We start from the raw sequence: 21,998 nt of genomic DNA on the forward strand, positions 1-21,998 counted from the left end.
TCTTGTGTAGTGATGAGATTTTTATGCTAATCATTAAATAGCAGTAAATTAATCATTTGGGCACATTTAGATGGGATGTATATTTCATGAGACAGATAAAGATATCGAGATCAGTTTGATATTTACTCATGGTAAATATCAGTGTCTCAGATCATTATGAGAGAAGCATACTAAATACATATGCAGCCAGAAATGTCTGTAGTGTAAATGCATAAGAATCACAGCTTTACCTTAGTACTAGGAAATTACTGTCCTTCTTATCTCTGTTTAATTATTGTAAGGGAGGTAAAAACCCAAGGGATCATACACTTAAATCATTCAAAGACACAGTATAAACTTCAAATACCACCATCACATGAAGGACAAAATCAGTAACCTGATTTCTCAGCCTATAACTCCCTCCTTTTATAAACAGAAAAATTACCCACTTTGCATCAGGCATTCATCTCAATTTGCAGATAGTCTAGTCAGCCAAATGAATGATGGATCTGATTTGACCTCCCCACCCACCCCAAAGAAATGTCTGGAAGTTCTGACTCCTAACAGAAAGGAATCCTGCCTGTGTTTGTCCCCTCCTCTCAGATGATGAAGGAGGTTTGTAACATCTCCAGTAAAATGTTTGTTTAAATTTACTGACACTGTTCCACATATTTTTATTACATTTAAATACCTTCACTCTTTCTTCAAATTAGGAAAGGGCATCCCAGTGCAATTTTGGAGGTATTCTGGTTGACCTGAAGGAAACTTAGTCTGGTGCATTTATTTTATAATGTTATCATAATATTTACAAGAAGCCCGGACTTCCTATGTGTTGCCTGCACATGAAAATAAATTTTTTTTACCACCTCTTAATTTCTTGTCTCTGAAGAAAGCATGACAGGAGGTCCTCACTCAGAGATCAAAGGCAGTGTACAAGTTGAAATCAAGGCTGATCCCCCAGTCCTGTTATGGATATCTCTGAATCACATGGCTAGGTGATTGCAAATGCTTCCAAATAGAGAACTGAACAACCTATGTGTAAATTTAATAGCTAAAACCTAAAACATCATCACTACTAAAGAAAATAACTCCTACTTTGAGCAGGAATAAAGGCAAAATATTGAAGGGGAGCTACAAAGACCCAATAGAAATGGAAAGAAAAATCTATATATAAATCATTTCATTGTTTATTTACCACTGCCTGTAGGACCTTTGAAATAGAGGTTTATCAGTTCTATAGTGTCTACTGGAAAACATGGAAGTTTGTCAAAATAGCTGGCATGCAAATCTCCTCTGAAGAATATCCATTCCTCTCAGGCCATGAGACTGGTGGAAAGAGTGATATTATCTTCAGAAGAAGTAATTTCCTTAGTTTTATAGGCTCTTCGTGAAAGCTGTGATCTAACACGCAATCATAAATATAGAAGTTTTGCTCTCTCTGCATCTCAGATGGTATTTCACAAAGACTATGGTGAATTTTCTCATTGGTTCAGGTAAATTTGGACTGAGCGTTTAACATCCAAGCTGTACTCCAGATTCTCTTTTGGATGGACTAATGAAGAAGGTGGGAAGAATAATCTCTATGTAAAATTTGGAATTGCACTTTGGTATGTATATTGGAGCTATGTACAGAACAGCTTTGTCTGGAGGCTTAATACAATATGGCATTCTATGGAGTGCTCCCAACTCAGAAACTGCCAGTTGACATAATGGCAGCTAACGAACATGCTTTAATTGAAAATAATACCTCTATCAATGGCTCAAATGGGGCAGAGGTTAAGGCTTGTAACACCAAGTTTACCCTTCCTGTTGGAAACCTATGGATCTTTGAGGAACAAAATCACTTTGACAGAACTTAATAGACAAAGATGTGGTGCCAAAGTTCATGTAAGGTCTCAAAAACAGGACAAAGATTTGAATGTAGAGACTTACAAGAGCAAAAATCTCCCATTAGTGAGGACCACCAGCCATGCACTCATCAAAGAAACATTTCTGCTACTTTTACACTACACTGCTTTTGAAAGCTGTAGAAATTTTGTGGTAAGTTTATGTCAACCATTTCTTTTAAAAAAAGAAGAGATAATATCTATATACAGTGTCTGTGTAGGATTAGTGAAACACGTATATTAGTTAAAAATCAATATAGGAACACTATCAGGGCTCTATTGCGGTAAATCTCAATAGCTGGAAGGAAATGGATGTCTCAGATAATTATCATTTGGACACCAGAATCTTCCCCAATAGCTCAACAGTTCAAATCCATCACAGGCCAATAGCAACTGAAAGTTATTGTAGATTATTGTATTAGCAGGAGTGTTGTAAGCAAGAGATGAGAAGTAATTCTTATGCTCTACTCCACGCTGATTAGGCTTCAACTGGAGTATTGTGTCCAATTCTGGGCACCATATTTCAGGAAAGATGTGGACAAATTGGAGAGAATCCAGAGAAGAGTGACAAAAATTATTAAAGGTCTAGAAAACATGACCTATGAGGGAGGACTGAAAAAACTGGGTTTGTTTAGTCTGGAAAAGAGAAGACTGAGAGGGGACATAACAGTTTTCAAGTATATAAAAGGTTGTTACAAGGAGGAGGGAGAAAAAAAAATTCTTAATCTCTGAGGATAGGACAAGAAGCAATGGGCTTAAATTGTAGCAAGGGAGATTTAGGCTGGACATTAGGAAAAACTTCCTAACTGTCAGGGTAGTTAAGCACTGGAATAAATTGCCTAGGGAACTTGTGGAATCTCCATGATTGGAGATTTTTAAGAGTGGGTTAGACAAACACCTGTCAGGGATGGTCTAGATAATACTTAGTCCTGCCATGAGTGCAGGGGACTGGACTACATGACCTCTCGAGGTCCCTTTCAGTCCTATGATTAGTGGCAAGTTTAATACCTGATGTGACTTTTTTTTTTTTAGCCATTTTCCCAGTTCTGTATATCAATAAACTCAGTAGGCATGCTGCAAAATTTAGAAGTTTAACAATAATTAATACATGCCAAAAGAACATGAGGAGAAAACATGCCCTAGAATATCTCCCAATTCTATCGTCTCCTCTTCTAAAAAAACAACCCCACACCTCAGCAGAGTGGGTCTGGCAGGCCACCCGGGCTGGGAAAGAGAAAACCAGTAGTGGATGAGGGAAGTCAATCCTCAAATTAACTTCTCATTTTCACTGCCAATGTCCAGCTACCAACCCTCTCCTGTTTAGAATCCAGCCTCCATGATATTGCATGGGAACAGCGACAGTTCAAGGACTAGAAATGTTTAGAGCTGTGCAGGTCAAAACCAGCTCCTCACATTTCACCCAGGTATCAGTTGGCAGGCAGTGAAGATCACAGAACACAGCTGTACTGTCTCCTCTGCATGAAACACTGTGTGTGGTGGGAGAGTGTAGCCATATAAACATGCACTGCAGATACATATAGTGAAACCTGCATTAGAAAGAACAGGATACAGCCTTCTTTCCAAAAGAAAATGACTGAAAGCGCTCGTAGCAACTGTTACTTGGACATTCAGAGGCAGGTTGTGATGCTTAATACCAAATGGCCAGCAAGCTCCCTTCTGCTGGGGGTACTGACAGAATTCCCACTATTCCTTCTGTTTCCCTTCTATGATGAAAGACTTGGCTTTTCCTGGATGAAGTGTGAATTGAACAACATTATCCCTCACCACGTGTAAGATTTTGTTACGCACTGTCTCTGAAGTCTCAGTAAGGGCAACCAGCATGATTTGAATGGATTTGGAAATTTTTTAAAGCTATACTATTTTAGCCATTGCACCTTTAAGACATTAAGCAAATAGTAACATCCAGGGTTAGCCTGACCTATAACCCCAACACAATGTGAACACTGTATTAGTTAAAAAAGCTATGGAAGCATGAGATCACTTTTAGTGCTAATGTGTCATACTAATATCTAAACTACAAAAATCCTTCACACATTACATGTAAACACAGTAAAACTACTATTGTGATGCAACAGATTTATTCAGTGTATTTTCCTGCTATACAGGGTTACTTATTTACAGACGGCTATTCTGCAATAATTTTAGGAGACAGACATTAGACATTGATTAGAGTGTAAAAGTACTTAATAGAAGAAACATGAAATAAAAATCACTAATGGAAGGCATTAAATCAGTAAACAGGACCATGTAAAAGGAATTTGCTTTGAGGTCAGAGAACAAAAATAAAAATCAGCAAAAACCAGGATGGAAAAGGAATTTCCCACAGCTGTGGACCACATGCATGAGTGGACTGAAGAATATAAGTCTTCTTTCTTGCTTTTTTATTACCTTGGCAACATCTCTTCCATGTCAGCAATTACATAGGAGACGACAGTCCAAACAGCAGCACAGAGATTCATCTGGCTTGGATCCTGAACTGTCATTGTGTCCCCTTGAGTATGATGAAACCAGAAGTATTTACTGATGTCATCATGCAAGCTGGCACCTACAGAGAAAAATGGGCAATTCCTTATTATGTAAATACATATATTTTAAGATTAACATAAACATGAATTTATTCCTGTGCTGGTCTTCATTAAATCCATATGCAACAGAGTAAGTTCCCATATGATAATTTCACTGAGCCATAGAACATGGGATTTTTCAGCATTTTAGCATAAACAAATTTTACATAATGTTAGCAGCCTTGTTACGAGTACATGAGCCAGCAAACATATAATATATATAGAAGGGAAAGGCAGTATTTCCCTTAATATCTTTGTTGCACCAGCAGTAGTGTAAACACATTTCTATATACGAAGCACAGGAACCCAATGTAAGGAAATCCATATAATTATTCCAAGTGTGGTGTTTTTTAATTTTTTGTTTTTAATGTTGGTGAATTTGAAACAGACTGCTTCTTTTCTTGTGATGCTAACCATCATGTATGTATTAGTAAGGCTGCGAGTCTGTCACAGAGGTCATGGAAGTCATCCACCCAACTGCTTCACTTCAGATTCCCTCCACCTAACCTTCTTCTCCCCTGCTCTTTCCCCTTGGCCTCCCATCACTTCAATGACCCTGTTCCATTCCCTTGTCTTGTCTTTCCATTTAGCTAATCACTTCCTATTGAAACTTCACACAATTTACAAACAAAACAAAACATGTCTCTAAAATGCTATTTGCCACCATCACACTGATTGCTCTTTTTGTATGTTGCATCCCTTTCCTTTTGTCTGTCTCATCTATTTAGATTGGAAGCTCTTCAGGGCACGAACAATCTGCTTCTCTGTATTTGTACAGTACCTACCACAGTGGGGCTTGAGCTTGATTGGTCCTTAGGCACTACTGTAATAAACATCATTAGTAATAATAATGCTATAGTGACAAGTAGAAGAGGCCCTAATCAGAAATGGAGACAGAGCTTAGATGCTGCACTGAGATGCGCTATAGACATACCTCACATAGAAGGCCATTTGATTGTATAAGAGGAGGTTACTCACCTGTGCGGTAACTGACATTCTTTGAGACGAGTGTCTCTGTGGGTGCTCCGCTGTAGGTGTCGGTGTGCCCCACACCATTGTTTGGAGATTTTTACAGCAGTACCCGTATTGGCTGCGCATGCGTGGAGCCTGTCTCACATACCAGTCTTGTCTTAATAGTATGCGTGTGCGGCCGAGCTCCTCAGTTCCTTCTCTACAACGGAGGCTGCCTCAGCTCCAAAGTAGAGGGGAGGAGGGTGGGGAGCGGAGCACTCACAAGGACATTCATCTCAAAGAACGTCAGTTACCGCACAGGTGAGTAACCTCCTCTTCTTCTTCGAGAGGTGTTCCTGCGGGTGCTCCACTGTAGGTGACTGAAACACAGTATCTCTCAAGGAGGTAGGGACTTCGGATCTGGAAGGAATGCAGTAGATAGAAAAGCTCTGCCCACACGTGCATCGGTGATGGGTCCCTGTGTAAGAGCATAATGTTTTGCAAACGTATTTTCAAAAGCCCAAATGGCAGCTCTGGAAATGTGCATCCTAGATTCAAAGGAATTCAAATGTGGTTTTGGAAAAGGTAGAGAGATGGATAGGCTCATTGATGTGGAAAGATGAGTGTACCTTCAGTAGAATTTCAGGGAGTAAGTGTAGGGTGACTTTGTCCTTAAAAAATATGGTATATAGTGGATCTGCCCTGAGTGCTGCAATTTCTCCGGTGCATCTCACAGAGGCAATTGCTACCAGAAATGCAGTTTTCATAGAGAGATGTAGGAGGGAACATGTGGCTAATGGTTCAAATGGTTTTTGGATTAGGCATGTTAAGACTAAGGGAAGGTCCCAGAATGGATTAGGTGGTTTGATGTCTGGGTATAGGGTTTGAGGCCCCTTAAGGAATCGCTTACTAATGGAGTGAGCAAAGATAGTCCTATCGTTGATGGCATCATGGAACATTGTAATTGGGACCAAGTGGACTTTGATGGGACTCAGGGAGAGTCCAGAGAGTTTAATCACTAACACATAGTCAAAGATTAGTGGGATAGGCACGGAAAAAAGGAGCGGTTTTTGTGACAGCCCACCAATGTGTAAATCTTGTCCAGTTATGAAGGCAGGTGGTGCGTGTAGAATTTGTTGTGCTATGAAGGAGTACATTTTGAACCTGCTCCAAGCAAGTTCGCTCGCCATGAGAGAACCATGAAGGAGCCAAACCTTGAGGTGTAACATGGTTAAATTGGGGTGAAGTAGTAGACCATGTTGTTGGGACAAGAGATTCAGGCGGAGGGTATGGGATGGGTGCGGAAAGTGACATCTTGGTAAGGAAAGGGTACCATGCCTGTCTGGGCCATGTGGGGATATCATTATGACTCTGGCTTGGTCTGTTCATATTTTTATCAATAATTTGTGTATGAGTGGTATCGGGGAAATGCATACATTAGGTCGGTGTTCCATGGGAACATGAACGCACCCCCTGAGGAGAGTTTGCCTAGTCCCCTCTGGAACAAAATCTTGGTCATTTCTTGTTTGCTGCAGTTGCAAAAAGGTCTGTGGTTGCGTATCTCCGTGTGTGGAATATGTCTAGTACTATATCCTCGTTTAGTTCCCATTCGTGGTCTATGGGAAATCTTCTGCTGAAGTCGTTGCGGTGGTATTGAGAGAGCCAGGTAAGTATGCAGCTGATATTCAGACATTGTGTCTGAGACACCAGTTCCATCGTTTCATCACTTCTGTACAAAGGGAGTGGGATCACCCCCCCATTGCCTGTTTACATAGAACATGCAAGCAATGTTGTCAGTCATTATTCTGACATGTTGGTTTTGTATGAAGGGGAGAAATTGGAGGCAGGCATTGCATATTGCTCAGAGTTCTAGATGTTGATTGAAGGGACGTCTCGGTAGGAGACAAAAGCCCCTGGGTAGTGTATTGGGGCATCTGTACTCCCTATCCCATAAGGGATGCATCTGTAGTTATGACAACCGATGGGATGTCCTGTAGAAAGGGGACCCCAGAGGAAAGGTTGTGAGGCAATGTCCACCAGTAGAGGGAGTGCTTAACTCTAGGAGTTATGTATAAAAATTTGTTCAGACCATGGATATTCTGTCTGTAGACAATGGAATCCAACTTTGGAAACACCTCATGAAGAGGTGAGCATTCCTGACTACAAAAGTGTAGGCAAGCTTGTGCAGCCACTTGTGGAATGTTGCATAGCTTGAGAATAAAAAGGTGGATGGTGTTAAAAAGGTGGAGTGGGAGAGATGATATTCTTTTGCATGAGTCAAAACGTGCTCCTATGAACTCCAGTTGTTGGGTGGGAGTGAGTGACGATACTCTTTGTTGATTTGCAGGCCAAAAGCATGGAAACATTGGACTGTCCGTTGTGTGGCTTGAATGGCTTCTTGGAGGGTCCTAGCTTTGAAAAGGCAGTTGTCGAGGTAAGTAAAAATTATGATTCCCTGCCTTCTGAGATGAGCTGTTACGACTGCGAGGAGTTTGGAAAAGACACGAGACACAGTCGAGAGGCCGAAAAGGTAGGACCCTGTACTGGTAGTGTTGTGAACTCAGAACGAAGTGAATAAAACATCTGTGGGCAGGATGTATGGTCACAGGAACATAAGCATCCTGCAGGTCGAGGGTTAAAAACCCAACCTCCCTGGTCCAGTGCTGGAATTATGGTTGCAAGAGTCACCTTTTTTTTTTTTTTTTACAAATTTATTGAGGCATCTGAGGTCAAAAATAGGTCGCCATCCCCCAGTTTTATTTTGTGTTAAAAAGTAACGGGAGTAGAATCCTTTTCCTCTGTGTTGGTAAGGCGCTGCACCTCTTGGTGGAGCAGTTGTCCATGAGAGGGGGCCCCAAAATGGGATGGGGGGTGCGGGGAATGGGCACTGAAGTAGGGATTCTATACCCTCGGTCACATCTTCAAATTTGCTTATTAGTGGGAGGGGGTTGACACGGAGCTGATGAATTGGTGCGATGACATTGATATCTTGGTCACTGACATTGTTGTTCATATGGTCTATGACATTGTTGGATAGCATAGATGTTGATAAGGTTGGTATCTATATTGTATCCTCCTATTTGCAGGGGTTTGGATACCGAGAGACCATAATGTCGCCCCTCGAGTCCTTCATGGAGTGAAGCACATTGTTGGTGTTACTGGCAAATAGTTTATCACCATCAAAAGAGAGATCTTTGAGAGTATTCTGAACCTCACAAGGAAAAGAAGATGATGAAAGCCATGAAGCTCGACATATCATGACTGCTGTAGCAGTGGACCTCACAGCTGTATTAGCAACATCAAGCGCAGCTTGTAGTGCAGTACGGGAGATGATTTCTCCCTCAGAGACTATGGCTTTAAACTGATGGTCATTTTGCCCTCTGGAATGTCATCAATAAAGTCCATGAGTTTCTCATAATTTTTCTGGTCATATTTTGCCAGAATGGCCACATAATTAGATATCCGGAATTGTAATGTGGATGAAGCATACACTTTACGACCAAGCAGGTCCAGCCTTTTACTGTCTTTATCAGTTGGGGTAGACCTGGGAACTGGCGTTTGTTCTTTTGGTTAGCTGCCTCTACTACCAATGAGTTTGGCACTGGGTGAGTAAAAAGGAACTTGGACCCTTTGGAAGGAATAAAATATTTCCAGTCAGCTTGCTTACAGGTAGGTGTACTAGTAGCCGGTGTCTGCCATATGGTTTTGGAAGGATCCATGATGGCTGGACTTATAGGTAAGGCAATCTTGGATGTGGAGGAAGGTTGCAGGATGTCAGTCAACTCATGTTGGTTTTCAGAAACTTCCTCCAGATTAATCCTCAACTCATTGGCGACTCCTTTGAAGAGGTCTTGAAATTTTAAGAAATCATCTGACAGTGTTCGTGGGGGAGGCAGTATAGCCTCATCCTGTGTGGATATGGGCTCCACAAGGTTTGGGGAAGCATGTGTAGCGTGTTCATTGAAGTGTGGAGTAACAGCTTGTTGTGTCTCATTCATAGCACTGGTGGTGGGAGGTGGCATTGCTCCTATTTTTGGCATCTTGGTGATCATAGTGCCCATTGTAGTGCCGGACGGTACCATGAGAGAGGCAGGCAACTAGAAGCCTGAAGCCTCAGCACCGGGAGCTTGCGTTGTCACCGCAGCCACAGGCGGGATTAGCGTGATGCTGGGGGAACCGGCGCATCAAAGGTGCTGAGCCAGGGGAAGGTCTACATAGAAGAAATAGACCTGCCCAGCGAACTTTTTGCTTGCAATATTTCCCTTCTGGGTGAGGGAGGCAGGCGTTTTCTTTTTTTTTTGTCCTTTTTGGAGGTGGGAGGGCTGCGGTTCACTGAGGAGCCCGTATCTGGGTCAGAAGCAGGTCCAAGTGACTTCTGTATAAGAATAACTTTCAGTCGGAGTTCTCTGTCTTTATGTGCCCTGGATTTTAATTTGGAACAATGGGCACATTTTTGAGGACTGTGGGACTCCCCCAGGCATTTTATACTCTGGGAGTGACCATCTGAAATAGGGATGATGTCCCTGCATGTAGTGCACCACTTAAATCCTGGGGAGCCAGGCATATTAGCGTCAGCTGAAGGCTGAGAGGAATAAGCGGGAACACATTTTTTTTTAAGGGGATGAACTTATCTAGTAACTAGAGTGCTAAAATAAGGGGAAAAAGGATGTAGAATGGGTAAGAGAAAAAGTTTTAATGAGTCTGCTGTAGGTCTGACTCTGGCTGAGGATGGGAGAGAAGGAACTGAGGAGCTCGGCCGCGCATGCGCACTGTTAAGACAAGACTGGTATGTAAGGCAGGCTCCGCGCATGCGCGGCCGATACGGGTACTGCTGTAAAAATCTCCGAACAACGGCGCAGGGGCGCACTGACGCCTACAGTGAAGCACCCACAGGGACACCTCTTGAAGAAGATTTTAGTATGAAATGTTATTCTGCACAACTTTTCCATATGGGTAACTTGATTGATTACAGTGAATCCTAGAATATAGAATAGTGTTTTCCTTAATTCAGGGAAAAATATCTTTCATCTTGTAAAGTATAACCCACATAAATGCTAAAATAATGTTGGTTTGGAATGATTTGTTCTTGACAAATCCATGTTGGCTATTACCCATCACACTATTGTCCTCTTGGTGCTTACAAAGTGATCATTTAATAATTTATTCCAGTATCCTGTATAACGTAAGCCGCTTGTCTTCACTTCCAAGGCCCTTTATGGTCTACACCTGCCCTGTCTATCATCTTGCAGTCAGTATTGAAATGTCAACTCCTGCCTCCGATTGGCCCGCAGTGCCGTTGCCTCCATCACCTACTTGTTAAATATCCAAACAAGCGCTTTCATGCTTTCTCCCCTGCTGCCCCTCATGCTTGGGAGGCGCTCCCAGTAAATGCCACACAGTTAACTCATTTTCTTCCTTCAAATCACTCCTTAACAGGAGAGGTTGCTCACCTTGTACAATAACTGGAATTCCTTGAGATGTGTCCCCCTAGGGGTGCTCCATGTCAGGATGTGCCCACACCAGTGAACTCTTGATCACAAATTTTAATCAGCACTGTCCACGAATCAGTGCTTGAGCCCTAGACACCTCCATGCCCCAACATGAGGACATATAGGGAGGGGTGGACTTGCTGCGACTCCAGTTCCTTCTCAACCACAAAGTCCAATGAGAGACTCTGAGGCAGAAGAGAAGGAGGACAGATACTGGAGCACCCATTGGGACACACATGTCAAAGAATTCCAGTGGCTGTAGAAGGTAAGTAACCTCTCTGTCTTCTTTGAGTAGTGTCTGTGTGGGTGCTCTACATCAGGAGGCACCCAAGCAGTACCTTCATCAAAGAGGAGGGTGCTAAGGAGGTGGATTCAGTACTGAACATAGAACAGCCTTGGTGAAAGCCATGTCAGCTCTGGAAGCAGTCACAAAAGAGAAATGCTGGAAAAACGTGTGTACCAAAGACCAAGTGACTGCCCTGCAGATGTCCGAAATGGGTATGCTTTTCAGCAGGGTTGCTGAGGCAGATTGAGCCCTGGTGGAATGAGCAATGACTCCTGGAGAAGGGCAACCTCCTAAGGTTTTGTAACAGGTTAAGATGAATCATGCAACCTATATGGACCGTCTTTGGGTGGAAATCACCTGACTTTTCATGCATTCTGCAACTGAGATGAAAAGCCTGGGTGAAGCCCTAAAGGGCCTAGTCCTGTCTAGGCAGAAGGTAAGGGCTGTTCTTACATCCAGTGTGTGAATGTTTGATTCTTCTCTCAAAGAGTGACATCCTGGTTGATGTGGAATTCTGAGGAAACCTTGGGAAGGAAGCGAGGGTGAGGACATAGCATCATCTTGTCATGACAGAACACTGTGTACAGTGGATAAGGCTCCAAGTTCCCCAATCCTCCTGGCCCAGCTGATGGCTATGAGGAATATAGTCTTAAAGGAACGGATGGAGGAGGGAACAGTTTGCCATAGGTTCAAATGGGGGTTTCCTCAGTGCGTTGAGGACTAAGTTTAGGTCCCAGGGTGGAGCTGATTCTTTACCAGCAGGAAAGAAGTTGAAGAGATCTTTGATAAACCTTGTCGTAGTTGGGTGGTCGAAAACTGAAAACCCTTCAGTTTGGGAAGTGAAAAGCTGTGATAGCAGCTAGATAAACTTTGCTGGAACTCAGTGATAACCCTGAGGCTTTTATATTGAACAGGTAACCGAGAATGTGTGTTACCTGAGACTCAAGAGGAGGTATAGATTGGTGACTGCACCAAGTCTCAAAGCATTTCCACTGCTGGAGGTAAGTTTTCCTTGTTTTAGGTTTTTTGCTATGAAGCAGTACTATTTGTATGTCTCATTCTATATCAGAAAGCCATCTAGTAGCCATGCCTTAAAGTGAAGTGCTGAAAGATTTGGATGAGTGGTCAATCCCAAATCCTGGGTGAGAAGAATCACCATCAGGGGAAGGCAGAGAGGCAGTCGGCAGAGACATGCGAACACACTCTAGGAACCACACCTCTCTCAGCCATGATAGTGCTAGGAGGATGGCTACTAATTTTTCTTGTTTCAATTTGTTCAGAACCCTGAGCAGTAGGGGAGTCAGGGGATTTATGTATAGCAGTACGCGAGGCCAAGGAATGATTAGAGCACCTCCCATCCATGCCCTCCCCTCAAGCAAAATGATCTGCACTTTGCATTGGATGGAGTTGCAAAGAGATTTATCAGTGGGTGTCTGAGGTAAGACATATCTCTCGGAATACCTCCGTGTTCAGTTCCCACTTGTGATCAATGCTGACATGTCTGCTGCGGGAATCCACCACTCTATACCTTAGTCCTAGAAGATAAACCATTGAGATCTGTATGAGGTGTGATATGCACTAGTTGGATAGTTTTACGGATTAGGTACATAAGGATTGGGATCTTGCTCCTCCTGGATGACTGATATATTGCTGCTCTGTTGCTCAGCATTATTCTGATCAGGTGGCCCCTAGTGTGTAGTAGGAAGTGTTCAAAAGCATAACCAACTGTCCTCAGCTCTAATATGTTGTTATGGAGGATAGCCTCCCAAAGGGTCCATCTTCCTTGAACTGTGAGGCCCTGGGAATATGTGCCCCAGATTATTAGGGAGGGGTTTGTAATGATGATTCTTGTGAAAGGCGGCTGCAGGAACAGAACTCCCATGCACACTTTTTATGGTTCTTTCCACCAACTGAGAGAGGTGAATACTCTCCAAGGTACTGACAACTGTTTGCATAAACTGTGCTTATTGGGCATATAAATGGGTCTCTGCTAGGCCTGAAGACTCTGAAAGTACAGTCTTGCTAAGGATGTCACAAATGTACAGGCTGCCACATGGCCCAGAATTTGTAGGCAAACCTCTGCTGTAGTTTGTGGGCTTTGTTGTATCTTTGACACACGTTGGACATAGTGGTAAATCTGTCCTTGGGTGAGTACACCCTGGCAGTGGAGTCCAGAGTGGCCCCAATAAAGTCTATGTGCTGAGTAGGTACAAGGGTAGATTTTTCCATGTTGAGGTGGAGGCCAGTGAGTGGAAAAAGAGACAGAGTTTTTCTGGTTGCTGTCTGAGCCGCTAGAAATGAGTGCCCATTCTGTAGCCAATTGTCCAGGTAGGGGAAGACAATTATTCCCATTTTGGTGAAGATGGGCTGCGGCGACCCACAGGACCTTAGTGAAGATTGTTTGGGGGGTGTAAAGGCTGAAGGCTAGGACACAATACTGGCAGTAGTTCTTGACTGGCACAAAATGTAAGAAACATCTTTATGAGAGATGCATGGTGATATGGAAATAGGCATCCTGAAGGTCAAGGGAAACAAACCAATCTCCCAGATCCAGAGAGGGAATTTTCATTGCTCAGGTTACCACTCTGAACCATTGAGCTTGGATGAAAGTGTTCAAAGTTCTGATTTCCACAAATGGTCCCCCCACCATTTCTCTTTTGACTAGGAAGTATCAAGAATAGAGCCCTTTTCCAATATAGCCCAGTAGAACAAGTTTGATCACCCCCAGTAATAGGAGGGATTGTACCTCCTCACTCAAGAGATCCTTGTGAGAAGGGTCCCCAAAGAGGGATAAGGAAGGGACAACATAAGTCAGATGGGCCAATTAACCTATTAGCCTAAATGTCCCCTGGTTTGCAGTCTAAGAGGAAAGCTCTAATCAAGGGCAGCTCACCTGTGCAGGAAAAGGCAGGGCTTCTATAAAGGCAGGGAGCCGTAGCAGAAAGGAAACTGCAGGGGTGAGGGCTGCTGTCACTGGGCTGAGGGAGAGAAAGGGTTCTGGACCCAAGAGCAAGGGTTTATCTAGCAGACCCAGGAGATAGGGGTTTAGCTAGAAGAGTGGAGAATGTGAGCCTAGAATAGGCAAGGTAGGAAGTAGTCCAGGGGAGTGACAGGAAGGTTTGTGGTAGTACAGACCTTAGCTGCTGGAGATATGGCCCCTGGGCTTGAACCCAGTGTCAAGAGTGGGCCTGGGTTCCCCTACCAGGCATGGAATCAGTGGCACAATCTGTGCAGTCAACTTGGAGACTGTCTGTTCTAGCCACGGAGGGAGTGGCAGAGCCATGGCAGGGGACTTAAGGATTGCCCGGGACGATGTGAAAGACTTTGATAGGACCCCAGAAGGGGAGGACTATTGCAACTTGGCTAGAGGGCTAAGCCATGAAGACAAGGCACGGTAACTCCTGAGGAGCAAGAGGGGGGCCACAGAGTGAGACGACAGACTGAGGAACTGCGAGAAGAGGGCATCAGGCTGGCAGAGCTAATCCCCAGACATGGCCAGTGAGCAGAGGTGACAGATGCCTACAAAAGCCTTGACAATGGTTAGACTGCTGGTGTGCGGATACCACAGGCTATTACACTGACCAATGCTGTCTCTCAGTTTCTTTTGCGCCCCATCAGTCTGTATCCATCTGTTGTCTTTTGTCTTACACTGTGATTACCTTAGGCAATACGGCAATACAAATAATAAATAATATCAGAGGAAACTATCTTGGGTACTTAGAAATCAGTATGCATTTGCCATTCAACAATATATATGGTCTGCCCACTAATATACTAAGCTCTCACTGTCTTTACCTTCAAGAAAACTCTCGAAACCCAGCTATTCCATTAAACTTTCAAACTGTAATGGATACTCCCCACCCAGTACGTATTCTGCCTTGTTTGTACTGTGTCTTCATGGTTCAGTACCTCTAGATTGTAAATAAGACCTGCTAGATGAAGGGTACTGATCTTCTACGGTACAGTGATGTGTCCATTTAAGTTGCTAAGCAAATGAACGATAAAGATTTATAAGCAGTTATTTATTATTTGTATTATAATAGTTCCCAGAGGAGCTCCATTATGTTAGGCTCTGTACATAAACATATTAAGAGACAGTCCCTGCATGGAAGTGTTTACAGTCTAAATAGACATGAGGGAGTAGAAGGGGAAAGAGTTACACATAGAAGAAGTGACATCCTCAGTGTCGGATAGCAGGTGAGTGGCTGAGCCAGGAACAGAAACCAGAACTCCTGATGCCCAGGGCAGTGCCCTACTCAGCAGACCAGGCTGCTTTTCATTGCTTGTTTGCTCAAACAGTAAGCAAAAGTCTGAAGGGCCTTGACAAAGTTCCCAAAAATCTGTGAAGCTAAAATAAACCCTGCAAACAACAACTTACAATGAGCTAAAATACTCCCCTCACATCTCCCAAACACCTTTATGCAGATAGACGGATCTAGAACACACTCACATCCACCCCCATAGCAGCAGAGGGAGCCTTTGGTAAGCTGGCAATTCAAGCACAAGGATTAAAAAAAAGGCTAATTTTTATTTATGAAGTTGCTTTCCCCACCATGCTGAACACGTGCAGTTTTGTTATCCAGTAAACAAAAGATTATTTAAAAAAAAACAAAATGAAAATCTTCCTGACCTCAACTTCAACCTCAAGTTCTCCTTGACTTTAATGCCGCTACTCAGGGGAGAAACACAAACACTATTGAGTCCTAAAAGGAATCCAACTTTTGGGAAGTAAACCATGAGATATGTAGCAACATATGATACTGTACCTCTTTGAAACAGAGTACACAGCATAAGAATACATACATAAAGAGGAAACCTCAGCCTTGGCACAACTGTGCTGTGCCCTGGGAAGTTCACAAGGTCCTGCAGAAAGGGAAATTTTCCTCCTCAGATCACAGAGCATGAGCACAGCCACTCCACATTGTACCTGGCATTCCTACATGGAAGAATACCTGGTGGCTCCATTTAGTTGTAGATTCAATAGCCCCAAATTCCTGTGCATTGGTTGCACAGGAAGTTTTCAGGGGTGGACCCCATGTGGGTTCCTGGCATCTGCAGTTATGGGGGGAAGGGGAAATGTATGATTTGACTTCAAAGGAATCAACTTTAAAGCGAAGAGTAACAGGAAAAACTAACCTGTTAAAAGATCTTGTACAGTAATATAATGTCTTGGTTTTTTGATAAACAAGAAATTTCACAAATATCAGTTCCCCTGAAGCAGCTACCCTTTTAGAAGAATGGGTGTTTTAAGAGCTACTTTGGGTATAAAGTTATCCATTTTAAAATGGTATCTATTGTACTGCAAGTGATGTTTAGCATTTAGATTGCTACTGTAGGTGTTCCACAAATGATTTTTTACCTGACTTTGGTTAATGCAATCATCAGAACAATTATTGTAACGAAAACCCAATTATTGTAGCTGGTCCCTGAAAATATTACGTTGCATCCCGTCACCTGCTTCTTCCCGCAGATCATTGCTGACTTTCATGCCAATGAATTTAGGGTAAATTTTACAAAAAATGCAAAGGTGATGGAGGAAATTAATATTTGTTTGGAGAGGGGTGACAATGCCATTCGTTCTGTCGTTTAGTCTCAAATGCTGAAATTACAGGGTAAGGTGCTTGAGCAACACTGCTACAGATGCTGAAATAGTTTCCAGCACAGAGTTTATATAACATCACATGTCGTGCTGTATTACGTCCGGAGTCATTTCTTTTGACAGTCTTTAAAATTCATGACTTATACAGAAAGGAAAAAGGAAAGTATTCAGTCAGTTGCTTCCTTGGCTAACTAAATGAGATCACAATGTACGAGACAAAAACTAAAGTATGCATTATTTCTTGTTTTAGTTAATGTATTTGAGTGTTAATCCTGTGGATACACTAAACAGACTAAATTACAGTTCAGGATTATTGCAGTTACTTTTACAGCATATTAACCTTTCACTCATTACTCCAGAGCCACAGTGGCAGCTGGGGAGACTTGCATTAAATTGTATGAAATCAGGTCTCAGGAAAAGAAATGGTTCTGCTCTGTAGAACATAGGTTAACTGGAATCTAATACAACATATCCTAAACTGGTCCCAATTTACCAAAAGCAGAATAAGCTGCAACATTAAAAGTGCTCTGGAGGCCGTTTCTCCGCCCACCCTCTGGTTTTAAATAAGCACAGATTTAAGAAAACAAACAAACAAACAAAAATGGGGGTACAGTACTAAGCTGAAATCTCAAACAGCACAGCTTGAAATCAGACCTCATGTTTGCTACACCATCTTCAGCCTGTTTTGTTATAAGAATACGGTGCAAAAAATGCTTCAAAATGAAGACTTGGTATGGAATGTTGTGAGGAGAAAAGGCAAGGACTATGAAATAAAAACTAACAGTTTGTAAAGGTGCTGTGTAATTGCTGATCAGGGTTACAAATCCATCCCATTCCCCCTTCTCAACTAGTTTATCAACTACAGTCATTGTTTTAACGGCAGAAAATGTCAGTGCGACAAACAATTTTTCTCATGTATCTGAACAAAGTGGTGTTACCTAGGTGCCAAGTGAGCAAAGCACTCACAGTCATGCTTAACTATGTGATGTAAGTAGTCCCACGGACTTCAGTGGTAATGCTCACATGCTTATGGCCTAGATTTTTAACAGTATTTAAGCATCTAACGCCTAATTAAAATCAATGGGAGTTAGGCATCTAAATGCCTTTAAAAATCTGTCCCTATGTCCTTAAATGCTGTGTTGGATAGGGGCCTATATGAACCATCTTTCTGATTAACTGCTCTCCCAAAATTTAAATTTCTTTAATTTTTCATAGTAATGACTGTCCTCACTAACCAGTTGCATCCTTATCTAATACTAAGTTTGTAAACGGTAAGATACACCTGTACAGTGCTTTGCATAATTTCCCCCCCAACCAACACACTACTGAAATGGAAATTAATAAGTATGTTTTGTTACTCTGACTACATAATATACATCTGAGTTGTAAAACAATGGTGATTACTTTCCTAATAAATATAAAATATTTTGGATATTGCTGCTAAAATGCCTTATGCATTGGACCTGCCAACCAATGTGTGTCCAACTTATTAGTATATCACCATCAATTTAAACTGAGATGTGCCTGAGCCACAAAGTTCAGATCGGGGTCCTATCTCAAGGTTCAGGGCTCGTCAGATCTGGGGTTTGCTTCAGGCTATCTTTAAAATAAGGCTGTGGGTCATTCACCCCTGTCTAAGACAACCCACAATTCTCTCAGTGGAGTTGAACAGACAGAAATAGGCAGGTAGCAAGTGATTCCTAAATATTCCTGAACTATAAAGTGTATATTTTTCTTCAAATACATTGAAAAAAACAACATACTTCAATGGAAAAGGAATCTATATGCAATTAAAACTCCTCCTCCATCATTGTCGACGGATTGCATTAGCCTTTTTTGTTTACATTCTTGCAGCAACACTGAGCCAAATTAAGAAAGGGGGAAGGTGGAGGGCTGTTTGCACTTCCTTACACCAGTTCTGAATTTGGACCATTGGGTGTAGCATGTTGCTGATTGCATATGAATTCCAGGTGATCTACATGAAACAACAAGACTAACATTAGGAAAATAAACAGTAAATAAAGCATCATTGCTAACTAAACTAATTCTTTCGAGATGCAAATTCCTGTTGATATGTTGGCTATCCTCTCATGACAGATGATACAGATGATACAAAACTCCTCAAGTTAGTTAAGTCTCAGGCAGACTGCAAAGAGCTACAAAAGGATCTCTCAAAAACGGGGTGACTGAGCAACAAAATGGCAGCTGAAATTCAATATTGATAAATGCAAAGTAATGCACATTGGAAAACATAATCCCAACTTTACATATAAAATGATGGGGTCTAAATTAGCTGTTACCACTCAAGAAAGAGATCGTGGAGTCACTGTGGATAGTTCTCTGAAAACATCCACTCAATGTGCAGTGGCAGTCAAAAAAGCAAACAGAATGTTGGGAATCATTAAGAAAGGGATAGATAAGAAGACAGAATTATCATATTGCCTCTATATAAATCCATGGTATGCCCATATCTTGAATACTGCATGCAGATGTGGTCACCTCATCTCAAAAAAGATATTTTGGAATTGGAAAAGTTTCAGAAGGGGCAACAAAAATGATTAGGGGTATGGAACAGCTTCTGTATGAAAAGAGATTAAGAAGACTGGGATTTTTCAGCTTGGAAAAGAGATGATTAAGGAGGGATATGATAGACGTCTATAAAATCATGACTGGTGTGGAGAAAGTAAATAAGAAAGTGTTATTTACTCCTTCTCATAATGCAAGAACTAGGGGTCACCAAATGAAATTAATAGGCAACAGGTTTAAAACAAACAAAAAGAAGTATTTTTTCACACAACACACAGTTAGTCTGTGGAACTCCTTGTCAGAGGATGTAGTGAAGGCCAAGACTGTAATAGGGTTCAAAAAAGAACTAGATAAATTCCTGGAGGATAGGTCCATCAATGGCTATTAGCCAGGATGGTCAGGGATGGTGTTCCTAGCCTCTGTTTGCCAGAAGCTGGGAATGAGCGACAGGGGATGGATCACTTGATGATAACCTGTCTGTTCATTCCCTCTGGGGCACCTGGCATTGGCTATTGTCGGAAGACAGGATACTAGGCTAGATGGACTTCTGATCTGATCCAGTATGGTTGCTCTTATGTTCTTATGACACAGACTGGCTAAATGACCTGGAATTTTCAAAGACACATAGGGCAGTTAGGTGCCCAACTCCAACTGGCTTTCAGTAAGAGCTGGATACCTAACTCCCATTGGTGTCTTTGAAAATCTGTCCCTAGATAAAGCTTTACCAGCTCCACTGTGATCATACAATTGTACAATTCAGGAAGCAATGCAGAAATGTGTATTTGGCAGCCTTTTTGGATAAAAATACCTGTAGCCTAATTTTATATTTCATGTTAACATTGCTCTGTACAACCTTTATACAACTTTCATGAGCTGCTATAAAATGGTTATGTCCTAATTATGATGCAACTAAAGCAGATAATTTGATAATACAGGGCTATCTTGTGCAATACAGAGTAAACTAACCTTGCCTAGTTTAAACATTTGCTACAGTCCCTATGATATACTGTGACCCTGCCAAAGTCTAGGATGTCATTTTTAACTGTGCAAGTCTAACTGGGATATTTTCCCCATTTTTTAAGAAAAAAATCTAATGTAAATAAATGTTGCTGAAAATTTTTAACTTGTTTACATAATACTTTATCTATGGCACAATGCAAGGAAAAGCACAGCAGACTAATATTGACAACTGATGATGGTCGAGAATACCAAGTGATTTGATCTTTTATAGAAACTCACCATTGAATGATGATCTGTAGATTTTGATGGGGGATAGTAATTCAACACATTCTTTAAAAAAATCTTAATTTATGCATCACTGGGCTTGGCTCCCACTGCAAAAAGTCATAATCCCAAGTCTCCATAATTAGAGTCCAATTTGACTGACATCTGGGAAATTCAACTTGATTGTTTAAGACAATGTGGGAAACAGGTTTGCAGTAACAGATTGCATTTAACTCTTCATTTCCCTCCATCTACTGTCCTCATCTACTGGCCTTCCCTCTCTTAGATCGTTTTTACTCTTTCCTGCATTATCCTCTTCTCCTGTCCATTATTTTCAGTAATGCATCTGTTCTTCCCCTTTCTTCTTTCTTGCTGTTTCCTTCATTTCCTATTTTCTTCCTCTCTTCCCTCCCACCACCTGTTTTCTCTCCTCCTTCTCATCTTTGCCCTTTCTCGGTTTTTTAATTCTTGTCACACTGCATCCTCCTTCGCCTCTATCCTGTTCTCTCTTCCTTGATCAAAAAGCAATGCGTTTCTCCTTCACAAAAATGGCACATTCTCATGAGATTTTTGTACTCATAAAAACCTTCAAATTTATTTAAGAACTTCTGGAGTTGTCTAATCCCAAGAGAAAAGTTCTTATTATACCTTGAGCTGTCAAATGAAACCTCACAGTTCACCTTCATTCCAAGGATTATTATGTACAGATCATAGAACTGTCTAACAGAACCTATCTTTTCTGTGAAGCTTTATTTAGAAGGTCATAACAAGACAACCTGTCAAACTGGGCCTGACAATCACACCACCTGAAATGTTTAGAGTTCCTTCACCTTTTTTAATCAGTTTGAGGACTGGGAAAGGCATAGAGACCATGCTGGTTTTGTTGGTAAATGATCTCCTTTAGTCAATGAATGAAGATCATTGGCTGGCTGGGAAACTAGCAGAAGTCTTTGACAATATTAACTGTGAAGTATTGTTAACATAAGTGCAAACCTTGGCAAGGGTGGCTGAAATTTGCTTGAGTGGCTCCATTCTTCTCTTTTGGAGAGGACTAAGGGGTAAGTATGAGGCAATTGCTCATCTTCTGTAACCGCTCTCTCATGTGGGGTATCAGAGCTCTATTGTACCCACTTTTCAGTGTGCATGTGAGACTGGCAGAGAACGTAGTCAGAGGGCCTGGCATCCTGTGAAGTCATCAATATACCGATGAGTCAGCTCTATGTTGGATCCTCATGATGCATTTGCTCCACTTTCCAAATGCCTGGTCAAGATTGGGGTTTAGAGGAGAACTAGCTGATTGAAGCTCATTCTGGACGAAAAAATAGTCATGTTGGTGGATTGGGGAGAAAAAAAATCAATCCAAAGAAACAGTGGATGGTATCTACCCATTCATTAAAAGGCATGCTTGCTTTTATTATTCAGGTTCACTATCTAGAAATCACATTGGATCCCCTTCTGTTTCTGGATGGTCAG

The 21,998-nt window shown here is 41.9% G+C and overlaps 1 protein-coding gene across 1 annotated transcript in view; it reads right to left on the reverse strand.

Moving 5' to 3' along the window:
- Window positions 1-3,947: 3,947 nt before the first annotated feature.
- The window catches only part of CPQ (carboxypeptidase Q), a 228,991-nt gene continuing 210,940 nt past the window's right edge, over window positions 3,948-21,998 (reverse strand). The window contains exon 8 of the mRNA XM_045008096.1: window positions 3,948-4,431. Coding sequence (XP_044864031.1) covers window positions 4,271-4,431 — 161 coding nt within the window. The 3' untranslated portion in view covers window positions 3,948-4,270. The remainder of the gene's footprint in view (window positions 4,432-21,998) is intronic.

Source organism: Mauremys mutica, chromosome 2 (genome assembly GCF_020497125.1).
Source record: "Mauremys mutica isolate MM-2020 ecotype Southern chromosome 2, ASM2049712v1, whole genome shotgun sequence".
Taxonomy (NCBI): domain Eukaryota; kingdom Metazoa; phylum Chordata; order Testudines; family Geoemydidae; genus Mauremys; species Mauremys mutica.